General features: G+C 38.2%; 1 protein-coding gene across 4 annotated transcripts in view; it reads left to right on the plus strand.

Moving 5' to 3' along the window:
* Positions 1–19,469, plus strand: part of LOC127575055 (synaptotagmin-like protein 1) — a 198,593-nt gene that overhangs the window by 160,945 nt on the left and 18,179 nt on the right. For all 4 annotated transcript variants that reach the window (XM_052024688.1, XM_052024687.1, XM_052024686.1 and 1 more), the window contains exons 8-11: positions 10,024–10,118; positions 10,455–10,574; positions 12,480–12,655; positions 18,381–18,483. In XM_052024688.1, the coding sequence (XP_051880648.1) occupies positions 10,024–10,118; positions 10,455–10,574; positions 12,480–12,655; positions 18,381–18,483 (494 nt within the window). The remainder of the gene's footprint in view (positions 1–10,023; positions 10,119–10,454; positions 10,575–12,479; positions 12,656–18,380; positions 18,484–19,469) is intronic.

Raw genomic sequence — 19,469 nt, forward strand, 5'->3', positions numbered from 1 at the left:
CTCTGTCTTCAAGAAAACCTTTGTTAAATGGTGGTCACTGTTTAAACTGCAAACAACAGTGTTTTGCATGAAATGAAACAGAAAATACTGGCGCAATGGTTAAGTTACTGGATTTGTAACCCCGAGGCTTGGACTCACAATCACAAGTTCAAATTCCACAATGGCAGCTGCAGAATTTAAATTCAGTTAATAATCTGGAATTAAAAAAAAATGAACTGCTGGGTTCTTGCGAATACCCATCTAGTTCTACAATGTTCATCAGGGGAAGAAACTAGGTATCCTTACCTGGTCAGAATATGTGTAACTCTGGATTCACAGCAACATGTTCGTGTGTTCAAGTGAGTACTCTGGTTTCCTCCCACATCCCAAACATGCAGGTTGGTAGATTAATTGATTACTCTATCACATCTCTTGTGTAGGTGGTTGATGGGAGAATCAGAGGGTGTTGATGGGCATGAGAGACACAATAGGATTGATGGGATCACCATAAGACCAGGCACAAACTCAATAGGCTGAATAGCCTCCTACATCATGAGAAAATATGGGAAATGCATCAGGAGAAAAACACTTCTATGTTCGGAGTCAGATCTCACACAAAGGAAGTTGGTTGTTGTTGTTGTTGTTGTTGGAAGTCATTTATTCCAGCCCTGAAGAAATTTGTCAGGGGCTTTTCCCATAAACAACCATCTTCAGCTACTTCATCAATGTCCTTCCTTCCATCAGAAGGTCAGAAGAGGGGATGTTCACTGATTGTGCAATGTTTACTTTCATTTGCAATTCCTCACCAAATAATGCAGCAAGACCTGGACAATATTCAGGGAAAGGCAACGAACCACAGAACTTGTGTGATAGATGTGTAAGGCAATGACCATTTCCAACAGGTGAGGGTCTAACCAACTAGCCTTTATATTCAATGGCATTAGCATCACTGAGTCCCCCACCATCAACATCCAGGGGGTCACCATACACTGGAAGCTCTATTACACCAGCTACATAAATAATGGCTACAAAAAGAGGTCAGATAATTGTATCCTGCAGGGAGTGACTCATCTGATGACACCCCATAGTCTTTGCACTATCTATGAAGTGCAAGACAGGAGTGTGATGGGATATTTCCTACTTGCCTTGATGAGTGTGGCTCTAATAATACTTAAACTGCTCAATACTATCCAAGACAAGACAACTTGTTTGATTGGTACCTCATCATGTATTCCCTGCTCTGTAGTTACAGTGTGTACCATCTACAAACTGCACTGTAGTTGGTCCCTAGGGTATTCTTACAGCATGTCCCAAATGTGGACAAGTGCAGCTAGTGCAAGGGAACAACATCACCTGCAGGTTCACCAAGTTGCACACCGTCTTGACTTGTTAATTTATTATTATTATTATTATTATTATAATATTACCGTACCTTTGTTGTCACTCAGTCTGAATACCCGATCCAACAGTACTATGGAGTATCTTCACCAGAAGGAGATTAGAACTTCAAAAAGATGGCTCACAGTGACCTTCTCTAGGGCAATAAGTGTTGACCAGTGATGTCAACATCGAAACAAATGAATAATTTAAACAAAACATGAGGTCTGTCACTGTTCAAAATGAGAAAAGATAGAATAATAATGAGTGGAAACTTTCTGGTTAAAAAAGGACAAACTTGAAGATACTTGCCAGGCTTTTCTATTTCCTGTCACTAAAAGACCAGATATATTGTTCTAACATTTCTGACCTACAATAGAAGAATCGCGTTACTTCCTTAGTCATTGTCTTTTACCTTTTCCTTAGAAACCAGGAAATGACACCCATTATAACAAGATGTACATCGAAATTGACTTATCTCCAAACAATAGATGCCCCTTTACAACTGTTTGTTCCAAAAATGAAGTCTTGTATTACATATTGAAATGCTCATTAAAAGTCACCCCGATTAATAGAGAATCCGAGTGCTACAGACATGCAAACCCACCAGATGTGCAAATTCACCAGTCATTCCTAGAACAGGATGAATTTGCTGCCTGAGCTGACACGCAATCTCAGAATCAGTTTTATTTTCATGTCATATGTCGTGAAATCTGTTGTTTTGCAGCAGCAGTATAGTGCAAGACATAAAGACATAAAAGATAAATAGTGCAAAAGAGGAATAACAGTTCATGGACAGTTCAGAAACCTGATGGTGGAGGGGAAGAAGCTGTTCCTGAAATGCTGAGTGTGGGTCTTCGGGTTCCTGTACCTCCTTGCTGATGGTAGTAATGTGAAGAGGGCATGTCCTGGGTGAGGGTCCTTAATGATGGATGGCACCTTCTTGAGGCATTGCCTCTTGAAGACACTCACATCTACTGTGATGAAGTGCTTTGAGAGGTTGCTCATAGCTAGAATGAATTCCTGCCTGAGCAAGGACCTGGACCCGCTGCAGTTTGCCTACAGCCACAACAGGTCAACAGTGGACATAATCTCACTGGCTCTCCACTCAGCTTTGGAGCACCTAGACAACAGAAAAACATATGTCAGGCTGCTGTTTATCGATTAAAATCTATTTTTACTCCATATCCTTAGCTTTCTTACTGCTAAAGGAGATATAGGATAAGAGGCTGCTGGTGACTGCAGAATCTTATCCATTTCCAAGTGCCTCTAAGAGATGAGTATGTGAATCATTGTGTTTAAAAAAAAATCAAAATCAGAAAATCATTACCTTGTGTTTTTTATACTTTGGAGGTAAGATTAAACATGCTTTGAAAATAACAGCCCAGATATACAGAAGAGAGAATTTTAAATTAAAATGTCCATCTTTTAAGTGTGCTTTTATGATAACGTCAAACAACTTTAAAATGGATTGACTTTCATTATCCTACAGTGATTGCTATCTCCTTTAGCTGCAATACATTTTATTCAGTAATTACTTCCTCTCACCAAATATAAATGTCATTTCAGATTAAAAGAGTGCTGCCATACCTGACCAGTCATGATTATTTGAGTTAGAACTGACCTAAGTTAGTCTACAGGGAAATAAAAAAGTCATGACCATTACTATTGTATGATAGTAACAAAAAAAGCTTGACCTCAGTACCTGCACTTCAAAATATTTCAAGGACATGCCCAAGAAACACCAGACACACAGTCTGCCCTGCCCTCTGTGCCTTCTCCACACTTTGGACCAAATATCTGACATTCCCATACATTGCCATTTGTATCTTTTTCTCAAAAAATAATTCTTAAGATTTCCTTGAAGTCTCAACTTGAGGTGTGGTTCACTTTAATTGTTTGGTTGACTCTCTCACCATGTCTGTCCCTACTGCTACACTGGTCCTTCTCGAGCTTCAGAGATGCAGCAACTCCTGACAGTAAATATATCTCTGCCCCTTCGAGGACCCCTACTTATTGGCAGTTGCCTCATTTGGAGTTGGAAAGGGCTCCATCCATCTCTGAAATCCAGGCATAAGGCCAGGATTGGTACATTTGGGTCCCACATTAATTTCCATCCATTCTGCCATACTGCTACTGAGGTTGTAGAGGAATGCACTGACTGGACTCCAGAATTTTACTTAACAGCAAACCTCATTACTAAAGTCCAGTATCTGGTACCATTGCCCGAAATAATGAAGTAGCTCAGGATTTCCTGAGAATAACTCACATTTTTATCTTAAAGATTTTTGTACTATAGCATATGCTTGGACATCATTTTGGTTAGAAATTATTCAATGTATCACAACACCCCACCCGCACCAGTCTAGTATAAATCCCCTGTAATGTACAGCACATGAGTGTCAATGCATTGTCCACAGAAGATCAGCCCTCACATATATAATTCTTCAGATTAAAGCCCAGCTCATTTGCCTGTTTTGTATGCACAGTTAAATTTTGCCCTCATAAGATATCTTTATTAGTCACATGTACATCGAAACACACAGTGAAATACATCTTTTGCGTGGAGTGTTCTGGGGGCAGCCTGCAAATGTCGCCATGCTTCCGGCACCAACGTTGCTTGCCCACAACTTCCTAACCCGTACGTCTTTGGAATGTGGGAGGAAACTCGAGCACCCAGAGGAAACACGCAGACACAGGGAGAATGTACAAGCTCCTTACAGATAGTGGCCGGAATTGAACCTGGGTCACTGGTGCTGTAAAGTGTTATGCTAACCGCTACACTACCGTGCCTGCCTTGTCATTGAGTCATAGATTTGTGCAGCACAGAAACCAGCCCTTTGGCCCAACTTGTCCATACTGACCTTTTTCCCAACTGAATATCTGAAAATTTACTACATGTGCAGAAAATACCCAATTGCGTTTTAAATAACATTCAATCACGTAGTGCTTTAATACAATGGGTTAGAAATTCTCTTATATAGCCAGTTTCTAATGTCATTTATTAGTCAGTTTAGGCAGATGCATTTAGCAAACCGATCAAACATTGCTGAATAATGTCCATCATACATCAACCAATTTTCAGTTTTACACACTGGTTCCCCCTTTCACAACCATGGATATCACCAGGAAAGCTTGTTGCATGAGGATTATTGAGGAGTTCTGGTATTGTAATGGTTATGCTAATTCAGAGAAAATTAGTTCAATCCTATCATTTTGTTTGAGAATTTGAATTTTATTCAACTGAAGAGCTGTCTTCAGCTAATAGTGACCTTTAAGTTTAAAGCTGCTATAAAAATCCAAACTAATTCACTAAAGCTTATTAAGGGAAAAACCATGGCTGTCCTTACCCAGTCTGTCTTACAAGTGATTCCAGTCCCATTGCAATTGTGTTGGTTTTTAACTGCATTCTGCCGTGATCCAGCAAGCCACTTAATTATACAAAACCACTACTGCAGATCAAGAAGTCCCACAACCATCTTCTCAGAGGGACTGGGGATTAGTAATTAATGCCAGCATGCCTAAATGAATAATAGAAAAGGGTGCTGGGTCTTTTTAATTAGTAAAGCATAGACTATGGACATTTGATTAATGTCTTTAAAATAACAACAATTTAGACTTGAATCTATGTCCATAGTTTAAGTTAAACAGGCAAGGCAGAACAAAGAAGACTGAAGTCAAGTAAGGCAGACTAGGTATGTTATTTGAAAGATAATACATTTTGCAGGGAGTTTTCAATCTCTAAAATAAACTACATAACATCAAAAGAATAGAAAGGCCATTCAGCTCACCTAATCTATGATGGCATATATGCTCTACCATTTGGCTGTTTTTTTTCCCTCAATTAGCCTGGTTTATTTTTTTCTTTCTTGCCTCTGCAAGGAGTTTATTGGATGCATGTTTAGGTGTTTATTTATTTATAGGAACGATGGTGTTTGTAAGTTATACCACAATAGCATGAACAGGAACAAGGGGCCAGTTAGTCTCATTTTGTGCTTGTTTCAATGTTTAAATGCAATCCCAAATCACCAACTAGGAATTCAACTGGAATCCATACACATGAAGCTTTGAAGTACAACTCTAAATGCAAAAGGACAAAGTGGAGCATCAGTGACAACAACATTTGAAGTATAGGTTGTTGGTTGGTGGTCAGTGCTCTGATTTTTGTATTTACTTATCACAGGACACAGACATTGCAAAGAATACCAGTGTTTATTGTCTGTCCCTAATTGCCCCTGAACAGCGAAGGCAATTAAGAATCAACTGCATTTATTAATAAGCTGGAGTTTGAAGTTGCAATGAACTATGAAGATCTTTCCTAGAGATAGAAAGAAAGATGCAAATGGTGGAAGTACACAGCAGTTCCATCAGGATAATTACTTAATCACGAGGCCATAATGCAGATATGGATGAGTAAACCCAGTCAGCCAATTTTATCTTCAGTAAGGCAATTCAATTTTTCTGATTAGTCTGCCAATTCAGATTGTTTGGGCTATACCTTAATCACAAAGTGCAGCTATTAAAATGTTTTCTTTTAAAAATACTTGAAATATTAAAATTCTCACTTCACAAACTTTCCACCTGCTGAAAAATATTTAAATTCCATGTTTCACCAACCATGAATACAACTAGGATTAGTTTAATAGTGCTAAAACTATCATTGCAAACCTTGCAGTTTATTTAATTCTGAAGTTCTGCTGATGTTTTTTTTATTGGCAACCACAGAAAAATCTGAACAGTGTTACAACCTTTCCAATGTAACTATATTTTCAGATAATTGCATTTGTGCATTAAAATCCTTTAGAAAGATTGAAAAATTCTAACTGACAGCTGTTTGGTTTGGCATGTGTTGTGGATTATCTCCTTTCTAAATAGTAATTTAATTGATATTGATATTAGAAGAGTTATTTTAATATATTACACTGATGCAATGAAAAAGTGAGTCACCTTGATAGTTCATTTATGCATTGGTTAAGTTTATCAGAGCAAATGAAGCAGAACGATTTCAAATTTTTTTGGAGACACAGAATGGATAACATGCTGAATATAGATTAATCAAACCTTGTTGTCCAAACACCAGCTCCATTTTTTTCTTCAACTAGCTATTCTACTGCAACTAATCTACAGTCAATGAAGATTCTTAATTATTTTGTTTTGAAGTATAAATCCTAGGGTTGAATTTCATTTAACATACATATGAATAAGCAAGATGGAGGGATAGTAAGCATGACTGGTGTTGGCCTAGAAATTTTATTGTACCCATAACCTCTAGACAGTGACTGCAGTGAAATGCCCTTGATCATTTTGATCATGAGCATACCACTGCAAACATTAATAGCAAATGAATGGCTATTCAGCTATGTCAGTGGTGAAAATGTGCTTCTCAGATTAGAGGCTTGGGAGTGGCCTGTAAACAGGATCAGAGCATTTATATAGGCCTCGGCAAATTAGAGCAAGATTAGTGGGGTGGGGCGAATGAGGAGGGGGAGGGGCTGCCTCAAAGATTAAAAGTAACAAACAGAATAAGAGGCAGAAAGCAAAGAATGGGGATAACAAGATTTTCTCAGGTTAACAGGCTGTGACATGAGAGGTACCAGACAGGTACCAGTGACAAGGCCCAACGATTCACAATCAATATCAATGATTTGGCTGAGGGGACTAAATGTCATATTTTCAAGTTTGCTGAAAGCACAAATCCAGATGGGATTGTCAGTTGGAAGGAGGATGTAAAGAGGCCTTAACAGGATACAGACATAATAACTGAGTGGGCCAGACATGGTAGATGAAGAATAATGTGCAAAAATGCAAAGTCCTTCTCTTTGGGAAAACAAAACAGAAAAGCAGGCTATTTTGAAAATGGTGATGGATTGAAAAATGTTGGTGTTCAAAGGGACTTGGATGTCACTGAAAACTAACATGCAGCTGCAGCAATCAGTTAGGAAGGAAAATGATATCTTGGCTTATATTGCAGGAGTATTTGAGTACTGGAATAAAGGTGTCTCACAGCAATTATGTAAGACTTTGGTGAAACTCACCCATGATATTGTATATATTTTTGGTCTCCTTACCTAAACAATGATATATTTTTGGTCTTCTTACCTAAACTGTGATTTGTCATAGAGGGAGTGCAGCACAATTTTACTAGACTGGTTCCTGGGATTGTTATGAGGAGAGATCAAATAGACTTCTGCATTCTGTTTTCTTATGACTACCTCAAAACTTTTCACTGTATCTCGGTACATGTGACAACAATAAACCAATACCAATACAAGTAGATTTGGCCTGTGTTTGCTAGATTTTGAAAGCATGAAAGGTGACTTCATTAAAACTTACAATATTCTTACAGGGCTCAACAGAATGGACACAGAGGATATCATTTCCTGGCTGAGGTGTCTGGAACCAGGGGTCAATATCGCAGAATAAGGGGTAGGCGATTTAGGATAGGAATGAGAAGACATTTCTTCATGGACAGAATAGGGAACTTTTGGAATTCTCTATCCTGGAGGGCTGTGGAGACTTAGTTATTGAGTTCATTCAAAACAGGTTCAAAACAATACCATTCCTGGGTATGAAAGGAATCGAGGAATATCAGGAAAATGGTGTTAAGGTTGAAGATCAGCCATAATCTTGATGAAAGGCAGAGAAGGCTCAAAGGGCCAAGTGGTCTTTTCCCAAGTTTTATGTGAGAACGGAGTTTATCTTGGTAGACTCTCATCCTGTGCTATGTATTGTGGAAATATTAGGTGATACAAGTGCCCAATGACATTTGCAAGCAGGACAACTTAATCTAATTTTCCCCACATATCTCCAAAATGAGAGCAGGATCAGACTTGAAAAAGGCTGCTGTTGTGTTCCACCAGATGAAATAAAAGAGCCATGTGCACAAATTTCTATCAATAGCTGCACACTACAGCATTTCGTCCAGATTATTTTAGGGGCATCTCCCACCCTTCATGCACAGAAAAGACCAGTACGTCAAAGGAATTCCTTCTGCAACAAATTTCCTGCAGGTCATTTCCCACTTCAGCTCAGCTGTTTTGTGAGGCAGAATTCTGGAGTTCCTCACACAATGTCAGAAAGGAAACATTATCACCAGGGTTAGCAACAGTTCAGGGAGAATTTACCAACCCCTCCGAACAACTACGATGAACAGTGGGTGCAGCATTCTCAGCATTTCCTATATCCTGAGAACAAATAAAACAACTAGGCCTTTGAAAATTCTGTAAAATTTGTAATCTGTACAGTTTTGGAGTGCCTCACCATGGCTATTACCTCGCCTTTATTTTTTTAAGTAAAATGTTGACAAATCAGTAATGTACTTGGGATGAAGTTCAACTTTGGGCATGTGAATAAATTGCCCATTTTACTGCCAGTTGATTTTCCTTTCCATTGAAGTTGATGCTTCCCTTTGCAGAACTACATGTTGAATTAACTGCTTCTGATTATTGATTTAGCAGTTTTTAGGATCTGACGATTACTGGCAAGGCCAGCATTTATTGCTCTTAAACTGGTAGTAATGAGCTGATTTCTTGAACTGCCACAGTCTTTCTGGTGAAGGGACTCCCACATGGTTGTTGGGAAGAAATTCCAGGATCTTGACCCAGTGACAATGATACATTTCCAAATCAGGATGATTGGGACTTGGAGAGAAACTTGCAGTTTGAATTTCCATTAAGAAGATGACAGTTATTAACATTCATACATTAAGCAATGAGTTTCAGTGAAGTATCTCTGTGCTAATAATCTTATCAGCCTTAGTTATGTTCATCTTGTATCTAATAAAAATAAGGGAAAGGTATCAATCAGGTTAAGCTTTTCTGGAATGGATATGCAAATAATAAACCATTCACAGGCAGTATTAGTTATTGTGGATTAATAAAGTGGAACTTCTTTATTCCTTTCCTTGCTTTGTCTTTGCAAGTAATTTAAATCACCAACACAATAAAAAAAACAGCACAGATTGGTCCTGGAGATTTGTAAGAGGACCTGAATGTCATCATTAATAATAACTATGCAAGTGCTGTTTAGCACAAAACAGTGATCAGTTTGATGGACAGGACTGTTTAAAAAAAAAATCATGAGCTTTGAAACATTCAGTTGAATCCTTTCTTGGCAGCAAAGTGCAAGTTAATAAATGCTTAGAAAATAATGCTACCATGTCACACAGCTACCACCATCACAAGAATGCAGAACTTCCAGAGTCATCTTTTACATGTTAAGAATTATGATGAACTGCACATATTACATACCGTTAAATTTTGAGTAGACTGGGGTTACACAAGGGTATGGAGAGATCTGTCTGATTACATATCCTTCAGCTTTATCAGAACACAGGGGTCATTAATACTTTCAGTTGAGGGGGAGGTGATTGTTAATCATGTTTACATTAATGTACGCTTCCATGAATGAGTTCGAATGAAAATTCATATATTGCGGTTTATCTATAGAGCCGTATGTGAAGAATGAAAAAACAAAATGAGAGTTTGGATATAATTGGACAAAAGAGGGAAATTTATTTTGGGTCTTACAGTGAGATATTTTACGAGGCTGAACTGGAAACTGAAACAGAAGTTTTCCATTATCAACACGACTATCTTCTGTTTAAATGTTCATGAAAGGCGGGTTCAGTATACGGTTAACTATTGACTATTCTGCTCTCAATTTCAGTGCCCGATGATGATCCTTCAGACTTCAGCGTCAAAATAAATAAGCCCACTTCATCATCAGAACCCAGCGGGGCCACAGTTCCCATCTTGACATCAGTAAGTTTTTGGAGTGGCAGTTTTATAAGATTATGAACCATGTATTACCTTGTAAAATAGGAAGCAATTTTAGCATTTTCGCCATTGTAAAATATGGAAAACATTAATTTATTCTGTGAACATAGGACTGCTCAATAAAGATTGTTCATGTTTATCTTAAAAGTTCTATGTGGTGTTCATATCCCATTCTTTCACTGTAAGAGGACAGCTTATTATTGTTTGTAAAATATTTATTAGTGAACAAATCCTCCCAGTTTGTTTAAGAAAAATACATTGGGCTGTCATGTATTGTGAAAATTTCAAAAGCTGTTTCATTTTGAATCTTGTACTTGGCAGAATGATCCACACAGTGAAGAGTACGATTATTTTGAGGATGTAACTTCTGAATCCAGCTTTGGATCAGACATCCTGAAGCAGACAGATGTGCAAGTTAGCTCAAATCTGAAGTCCTCCAAGGTGAGTTGGGCTCAAATACATCTGGGTGCTTTTGCAGCACTGTAAGTATAAATTATAAATGTTGTTAAGGCAACTAGACAGACTTTGCACAAGGCCTGGATATTTGACCACACTGATATTGCCATATTATCACAATCACAGTACAGTGATTTTCGTTTAAATGGATAGTGAAGTCTTCTTGGAGTAAATCACATTAACAAAACGGAGAAGGAGTTAACTTGCTTCACTGAGGGTGGTGCCTAACGCTGAGGTTACACAGCAATCTTTGAAGGTTAATGTAAAAGAAAATTACTTTGCCTTGCTATCACAGTGGTAGGATAAATAAAATTGAATATTGCAAAATTTTTAATACATCAGATAAGCCAAAAACCTGCAAGTGCAAGAAATCTGAAACTTAAAAACCTATGGAGCTTGTTGAGATTGCAGAGTCAACATTTGACATGGAGAAACTGTCACAATAAGATTACAGTCAGAAATGAATTTGCTATGATGTGAGCAGCAATCATACCCAATAATCCATTGGTTGGATTGTAGGAGAAAACAAAATACACAAAAGTTAAATTTCTGCCGTGGCTGAGCTTAACATTTGAAGCAAAACAAAAAGACTCCAATGAACCAAAATGTCTTCCCTAAAATGGTTTAGGATTCTGATGATCAGAATTTATTATCAAAATCAGGTTTTGTCAGGTTTATTATCAAAACGGAGACACAAGAGATTCTGCAGATGCTGGAATCTGATGAAGGGTCTTGACCTGAAACGTCGACTATTTATTTCCCTCCATAGATGCTGCCTGACCTGCTGACTTCCTCCAGCATTTTGTGTGTGTTGCTTCAGGTTTGTTATCACTGACTTATATGTCATGAAATTTGATGTTTTGCAACAGCAGTACAGTGCAAAGACATAAAATTACAATCAATTACAAAATAAATAGATAGTGCAAAAAAAGGAATAACAAGGTAATGTTCATTGGTTCATGGACCATGGAATTCCATTACCGTGGAATTTTGATTTCCCTTTCCCCATCACTGCCATCAACCAGCATCCCTGCCTCATTAACAATGGAATTTTAATGGAACCCCCACCCCCCCACCAACCTTCATGGAATTTTTGATTTCCTCTCCTCTCTGCTCCAACCTTCATGGAATTGTACACACACCGCTCTTTAGCTCTCTGATCACTCTTTAACATGTTTCTGCACGTTCGTCTTTTCATTCCTCGCCCTCTTACTTGCACAATACATTTTTGGCTATTTAATCCAAAGGGCAAACAGCAGACAGAATAAGGTCAAAAATTCATGGCTAATAAATTGGCTTCTGATGGTGAAGACTGGGATAGAAATTTTAACAACATTACTACCAAAAATTCTGTCATGAGATCTTCTTTACCTGAGGAAATCCAACAGCTAAGGGAAGGAAGTGAATGGTTCTGCAACAAAGCAGCAGGTGAGCTTCTCTTCAAGCCATAAACAACCCACTCAATAAATAAAAGCTTTGTGGTCAGAGCTTGAAACTATTTGGAAATGAATGTTGACTATGCAATTCCAATGAGCTTAATATATTTAAAGTTTTAGATTCCCTACATTTGCAAGTTTTGGTTATCTGACCACCCCACCTATAGGGTCCTTCCAGACATGCTGATCCCTGCTCCCTCTCTGCTTCGTCATTCATTTATAGCTGTGGCAAACTTTTAAAAATGAATTGAATTGTTGATCATTCTGATATTATTGGTTGTACTTGGATTATTTTATAATTCTGGAATTACTGAGTTTCTTTTATAATAATTTTGGATTTATTGAGTTTCTTTCATAATATTTTGTGCATCTTAGAATGGTTGTATTAATATCTTGCATTTCTCAGAATTCATGGTTAGAATAACATTGGTTTCTCCTACACACCTTATTGCAGCTGAGTGGCAGTTTACTGAGTCTGTACAGTGATGCTGGCGATTTTGGAGATGTTCCAGTTCAGGGAGCTGTACAATTCAAATTACGATATGAAGAAGCAAAAAAAGAATTCCAAATCCATGTAGAGCAGTGCCGAGGGTTGGCTGCAGCTAACATCAGAAAGTATACTTCTGACCCGTAAGCAAACTCTTGACCTTTATCAAAACTGAACAGATATAAGCATTTTAATGTATGGATTAAAAATTGTATCACAAAATAATAAAAACAAAACAAGGCCTCTGAAAAGACATTAGGTTATAATTTTTTCCTGCTGTAAAAGGGGTACTGTGCAGGAAGCAGCAAGACATCATGTACAATATTGCAGTCCTTACATTCTTTATGCAAAGAAAGGCTTTTCCTCCAATAACTCCACTGGGAAGCAAAGAGAACCAGGGACCCAGAACATTGCTGGAGGGGCAGCAGGGGTTAGAAGTGCCTTACACACAATTGTGGTCAGAATAAATGATAAGGAAGGAAGAAGAAATGGCAACATCTCCCATCTCTGTCCGTAAAGGACCCATACTTGCTCACTAGTCTTTTACTCTTTACGCACCCATAGAAGCTCCAACAGTCTATTTTTATGCTTCTTGCTATTTTATTCTCATGTTCTATTTTGCCTTTCTTTACTAATTTTTGGAACTTCCTTTGCCAAATTCTAGGTTTCACTCAATCTTCAGCCTTACTGTTTTTTTTCTGGAAACTTTATAAATCTTTTTCTTAAACCTTACATAATTTTTAATTTCTCCTGTATTCCACAGTTGGTCCACTTATCCTGTTGTGTGTCTGTTGTAAATGCTAGCCATTGCCCATCCCTTGTCATATGCTTTAATTGAGATTCCTGGTTAACGATCGCCAACCTACCTCTTCTACGTTCATTACTTCCTTAAAATTCATAAACCTGAAAGATTAACTCTGTTTTTTCTCTCTCCACAAAAGCTAGGTGCTGCGAATATTTCCAGAATTTTCTGCTTTTATTTCAAACAAAATGATACGTTTTTAAGATTTGGTTCAAAATATTCTCTGCTAATTTATTTTAATTTATTGCATATGTGAGTGGGGGTAGCAGGCAGTAAATTGGATTAAATTAACCCTTTTCAATATTTAAACAAATTCTTAAGCAGGTATGTGACATCTGCCTAAACTGACTATGCCATGCTTATGTGGGCCAATTGAATGTTTGCTATTGATTGTTAAATGTTGAATGCATTATAGTGAAATTAGTTCCATTCAGCAATTAATATTTCAGATTATTTTTTTCTCAGGTGCTTTACTTAAAATTGTTAATAGGTGTGTATCTGCCACACATTACAATAAGAACCAAGCTGCTTTTAATTTACAGATTTATGAATGTGATGTGTTCACAGCAAGCAATGGGAATCTTTCCTTTAGCATTTCCTTTTGATCCTTACTAAAAACTCCAACTCAGTTGATTGGGTACAATAAATGATATTATTTTGTTGATAACAGATAAATCTGTAATCATTCACTGAATAGGTTTTATTATATAGTTACTTGAAACAAGCAGCTCCTGATTAATATCTACTTTGAAATTATTTAAATCACACGATTACTCTAACCCATGAGAAAAATAAAGCTTCTACTGCATTTTGTTTGAGCAAATCCCTGACTAGATTCAGATACTTGTAGTACTTTTGAAATAAAGGAAATGTCTAAAACATATTTTAAAAAAAAATATGGTGATGTTATTTGATGTAGAGATTGAATTTCACAGCTGCACAGCTGAAAGACTAAATTTAATGTTTCATTATTAATGCCTTTAATTCTGCATCATAGTGGAGATGCATATTGTAGAAGCAGGATCAACAGTATCTGCAAAACAAAAGTCAGATTTGATCAATAATCTAAAATTGTCGCAATTAACTTCTTTAAGCTTTGTGAATGTAGTCAATTTCAAAGAATGGGGGCAGGTGGATTCAATTTCTCTAATTTGTAAATTCAAATATGACCCCTGCCATCAGAGAATAGCAAATATAGGCCTGTGCATACACAATAGGGTGTGAGGGACATTTAAACTCACAATATCCTGGATCAATATTGAACAGCTTCTGATATCTGATTGAAAACTGGCATTTTAGGTGCATAATCATTCTGTTAGCTCAAGTATAACATGTTGCACTGAGAAACAAGGAAAGGGGTAATAAATGCTCGGGAAAAATATACAAAAATAATACAGTAGGTATTCACAAGATCACGACAAAGGAGCAGAAGTAGGCCTTTTGGCCCATTGAGTCTGCTTCATGAACTAAACTAATACTATTCCTATCTAGCCCCAATTTCCAGCCTTATCCCCATATCCCTTGATACCTTGACTAATTAGATACCTATCAATCTCCTCCTTAAACGCCCTCAATGATCGGGCCTCCGCAGCTGTACGTGGCAAAGAATTCCATAATTTCACTACCCTCTGGCTAAAGAAATTTCTCCTCATTTCTGTTTTAAACCTGTACCCTCTAATTCTAAGATTGTGCCCTCTAGTCCTGGACTCACCCACCAGGGAAAAAGCTTAACCACATCTACTCTGTCCAGTCCTTTCAACATTTTAAATGTTTCCATGAGGTCCCCTGTCATTCTTCTGTACTCCAATGAATACAGTCCAAGAGCCGACAAACGCTCATCGTATGTAAGCCCTTTCATTCCGGGAATCATCCTTGTAAATCTCCTCTGAACCCTCTCCAACATCAGTACATCCTTCCTAAGATAAGGGGTCCAAAACTGCACACAGTACGAGGCCTCACCAGTGCCCCATAGAGCCTCATCAACACTTCCTTACTTTTATACACTATACCTCTCGGAATGAATGCCAACATAGCATTCGCTTTCTTTACCGCCGATCCGACCTGGTGGTTAACCTTTAGGGTATCCTGCATGACTACCCCCAAGTCCCTTTGTACTTCTATAATTTGAATTTTCTCCCCATCTAGATGATAATCTGCCCATTTATTTGTTTTTCCAAAGTGTACAACGGCACATTTCTCAACACTGAATCTCATCTGCCATTTCTTTGCCCATTCTCCCAAACTACCTAAGTCTTTCTGCAACCTTCCTATTTCTTCAATACTCCCTACTCCTCCACCTATCTTGGTGTCATCTGCAAACTTAGCCACAAAACCATTTACTCCATAATCCAAATCATTAATGTACAAAGTAAAAAGAAGTGGCCCCAACACCGACCCCTGTGGAACACCACTAGTAACCGGTAGCCAACCAGAACAGGATCCCTTTATTCCCACCCTTTGCTTTCTGCCTACCAGCCAATGCTCCACCCATTCCAATATCTTACCTGTAATTCCATGAGCTTTCATCTTATTAATCATCCTCTTGTGCAGCACCTTGTTGAAGGCCTTTTGAAAGTCTAAATACACAACATCCACAGCCTCTCTCTTATCCACCCTACCTGAGATTTTCTCAAAAAACTCCAATAGGTTGGTCAGGCAGGATCTTTCCTTCACAAAACCATGCTGGCTTGTGCCTATCTTGCCTTGCACGTCTAGGTATTCCATAACCTCATCCTTGAGGATTAATTCCCCCCACCGATGTCAAACTAATAGGTCTGTAATGCTGGAGTCTACTGATTCCTGGAAAATTATCACCAATGCCTCCGCAATCTCTGAAGCCACCTCCTTCAGAACCCGGGGGTGCACCTCATCCGGTCTGGGAGACTTATCTGTCTTTAGTCCATTTAGCTTCCCAAGCACCTTCTCTCTAGTAATCTTAACTGAATTCAGTTCTATCCCCTGAGACCCCTGACTTTGCGGTATATTGCTCATGTCCTCCACAGTGAAGACTGATGCAAAATACTCATTTAGTTCCTCTGCTGTCTCTTTGTTATCCATTATAATCTCTCCTGCACCATTTTCAATTGGTCCTATATCAACCCGTCTCTCTCTTTTACTCTTCATATATTTGAAAAAACTCTTGGTATCTTTTTGAATGTTATCTGCCAACTTCCTTTCATAATTCATCTTTTCTTTCCTAATGACCTTCTTAGTTTCTTTCTGTAAGTTTTTAAAAGTTTCCCAGTCTTCTGTTTTCCCACTAATTTTTGCTTCCTTGTATGCCCCCCTTTGCTTTTATTTTAGCCTTCACCTCTCTCGTTATCCACATTTGTGCCATTTTTCTATTCAAAACCTTTTTTCTTGGAATATTATCTATCTTGCATTTTCCTTATTTCTTGTAGAAATTCCATCCATTTCTGCTCTGCCATCCCTCCAGCTAGCTTACTCTTCCAATCAATTTGGGCCAGTTCCTCTCTCATGCAACTGTAATTTCCTTTGTTCCACTGAAATATTGACACACCTGATATCAGCTTCTCCTTTTCAAATTTGAAACTGAACTCAATCATATTGTGATCGCTAGTTCCTAATGGTTCCTTTACCTTTAGTTCCCTAATCACCTCCGGTTCGTTACACAGCACCCAATCCAAAACAGCCGATCCCCTGGTGGGCTCATCAACAAGTTGCTTCAAAAAGCCATCCCGTAGACACTCCACAAACTCGCTCTCCTGAGATCCACTGCCTTCCTGGCTTTCCCAATCCACCTTCATGTTAAAATCCCCCATAATTATCTTGACGTTGTCTCTCTGACACGCTTTTTCTATTTCTAACTGTAACTTATAGTCCACATCCCGGCTGCTGTTAGGGGGCCTATATATCACTGCTATTATTGTCCTTTATCCTTGCCATTTCTTAGCTCCACCCATAAGGATTCCACTTCTTCTGACCCTTTGTCCCTTCTCTCTATTGATTTTATATCATTGCTAACCATCAGGGCCACATCACCCCCTCTGCCTACCTGCCTATCTTTCCTAAACACTGTGTATCCCTGGACATTTAGTTCCCACTCACAGCCTTCCTTAAGCCATGACTCGGTGATTGCCACAATGGCATATTTTTTAATCTGCCACAAGGTCATCCACCTTATTTCTAATGCTACGTGTGTTTAAATATAGTACATTTAGACCAGTATCTGCTGCCGATTTTGCTGTATTTCTATTGTTCAGCAAATTATCCTGTCTTTTCACCTGCCTGTCCTCCTTTCCATCTTCATTGCATACTGTCTTGGACTTGCTCCTATATACCTCTTCCTCTATCCTAACATCCTGGTTTCCTTCCCCCTGCCAAATTTGGTTAAACCCTCCCCAACAGCTATATTAAACATTCCTGCCAGGATATTGGACCCCTTGGAGTTCGGGTGTAACCCACCCTTTGTGAATAGGTCATACCTCTTTTCACACGTTCAGTCAGTAAGGACAGATATAAAACAAATTATTAAATTTGAAACAAGCCTTTGCTGCACATGAAAGATTAAAATGCTGAATGTTTCAAAAGAACAGCAATCGTCATTGAATGTCCCTCTAATGAATAGTGATACTATGTTAGCATTCATATGTAAAGAAACAGAAATTGTACACATATATGAAGGATGATGCAGCTAAAAGATTTTAGTTTGCTTAAGAACAGAATCTACAGGAGTCAGTTAAAAATTTCAATAAATATTTAGACTTCATTCTGGATTTATAGAAATTTAACAAGTACTCCATCATATACAAAGTATTTTTCATTGATTTTATATGCCTGAGGAGAACTATCATTGTTATATACTGTTATGCTTCATTGATATATAACTAAAGTTTCAAAGCAAGTATCAGCTGTTGGTTTTCCTTTTGAAGCAATGGTCTTTTCCTAGCTTGCATTCCCCTCTCTCCTCAAAAACTTCTTTGCTTGAGAAGTTAAATAGTTTGAATTGCAACTTAAACAAATATATGAAAAATTGGGGTTATAGACTGAAAATGAGGTGTATACATAAAACCTAGAAACATCATTTATTTTTTCCCTTTAAACAGTTACGTAAAAACCTACCTTCTTCCTGATCGCTCACGGCCAAGCAAACGCAAGACATCTGTAAAGAAAGCGACGCTGAATCCTCAATATAATGAAATACTGAAAGTAAGTTCATACACACTTGGGTTTACAGATTCTTTCAAAATATAGATAAGCTGCCTTTATTCCCTCACTATGGTGTTGTTTATTTCCATTCAACCCAGTCATCCAGAAGTGGGTTTGCCACAGTTATTCTATGATTGGGTAATGTGAACTCTCATTTAAACTGGGACATTACCTTGTGCTATCCATCATTCCTGCACAACACCAACAGCACTGTTCATCCTGAAAAACCGAGGGGAATGTGTTTTCGTATGACATTTCCTCTCAAGGCTTACTTAGTTTGGAATGGAATACTGAACCAGTAAATATTATTAATCCCAATTGGTAACTCAGTTGTTCTTATGTCTGCAGTTTACTCTGTAAATTTATTGCCTGTCCCAAATTGCCCTGAAGGATATGGTGGTGAGTCACCTTCTTAAACTGCTGCACTCCATCTGGTGAAGCTATTCCCATAATGCTGTTGGGTGGTGAGTTCTAAGACTTAAATCCAACAACAATGAAGGAACAGAGATGTGTTTCCTTGTCACACACGACTCAGAGGAGAACCTGCAAATAGTGATGTTCCCTTGTGCCTGCAGCCTGAGTCCTTCTTCGGCAGCAGAGGTCACTGGTTTACAAGGTATTGGTATTGGTTTATTATTGTCACTTGTACTGAGGTCCAGTGAAAAACTTGTCTTGCATATGTAGCCTATGCAAATAATCACAGGCATTTTTTTACATGACACGTTACAGCCACAATATGCTGTTGGTGGAGTTAACAAATATTTAGTGTGGTGGATGTGGTGTCAATTAAATGAGTTACTTTGTCCAGCTTCTTGAATGTTGCCGGAGCCATACTCATCCAGGCAGGTGGAGAGTATTCCACCAAACTCTTGACATGTACCTTGTAGATGATGGAAAGCCTTTGGGGTAGCTACTCTTACTGCCACAGTTTTTATGCATCTTGTCCAGATGAATCTCTGGTCAAAAGTGACCCTCAAGATATTGAT

This window comes from Pristis pectinata, chromosome 10 (assembly GCF_009764475.1).
Source record: "Pristis pectinata isolate sPriPec2 chromosome 10, sPriPec2.1.pri, whole genome shotgun sequence".
NCBI lineage: Eukaryota > Metazoa > Chordata > Chondrichthyes > Rhinopristiformes > Pristidae > Pristis > Pristis pectinata.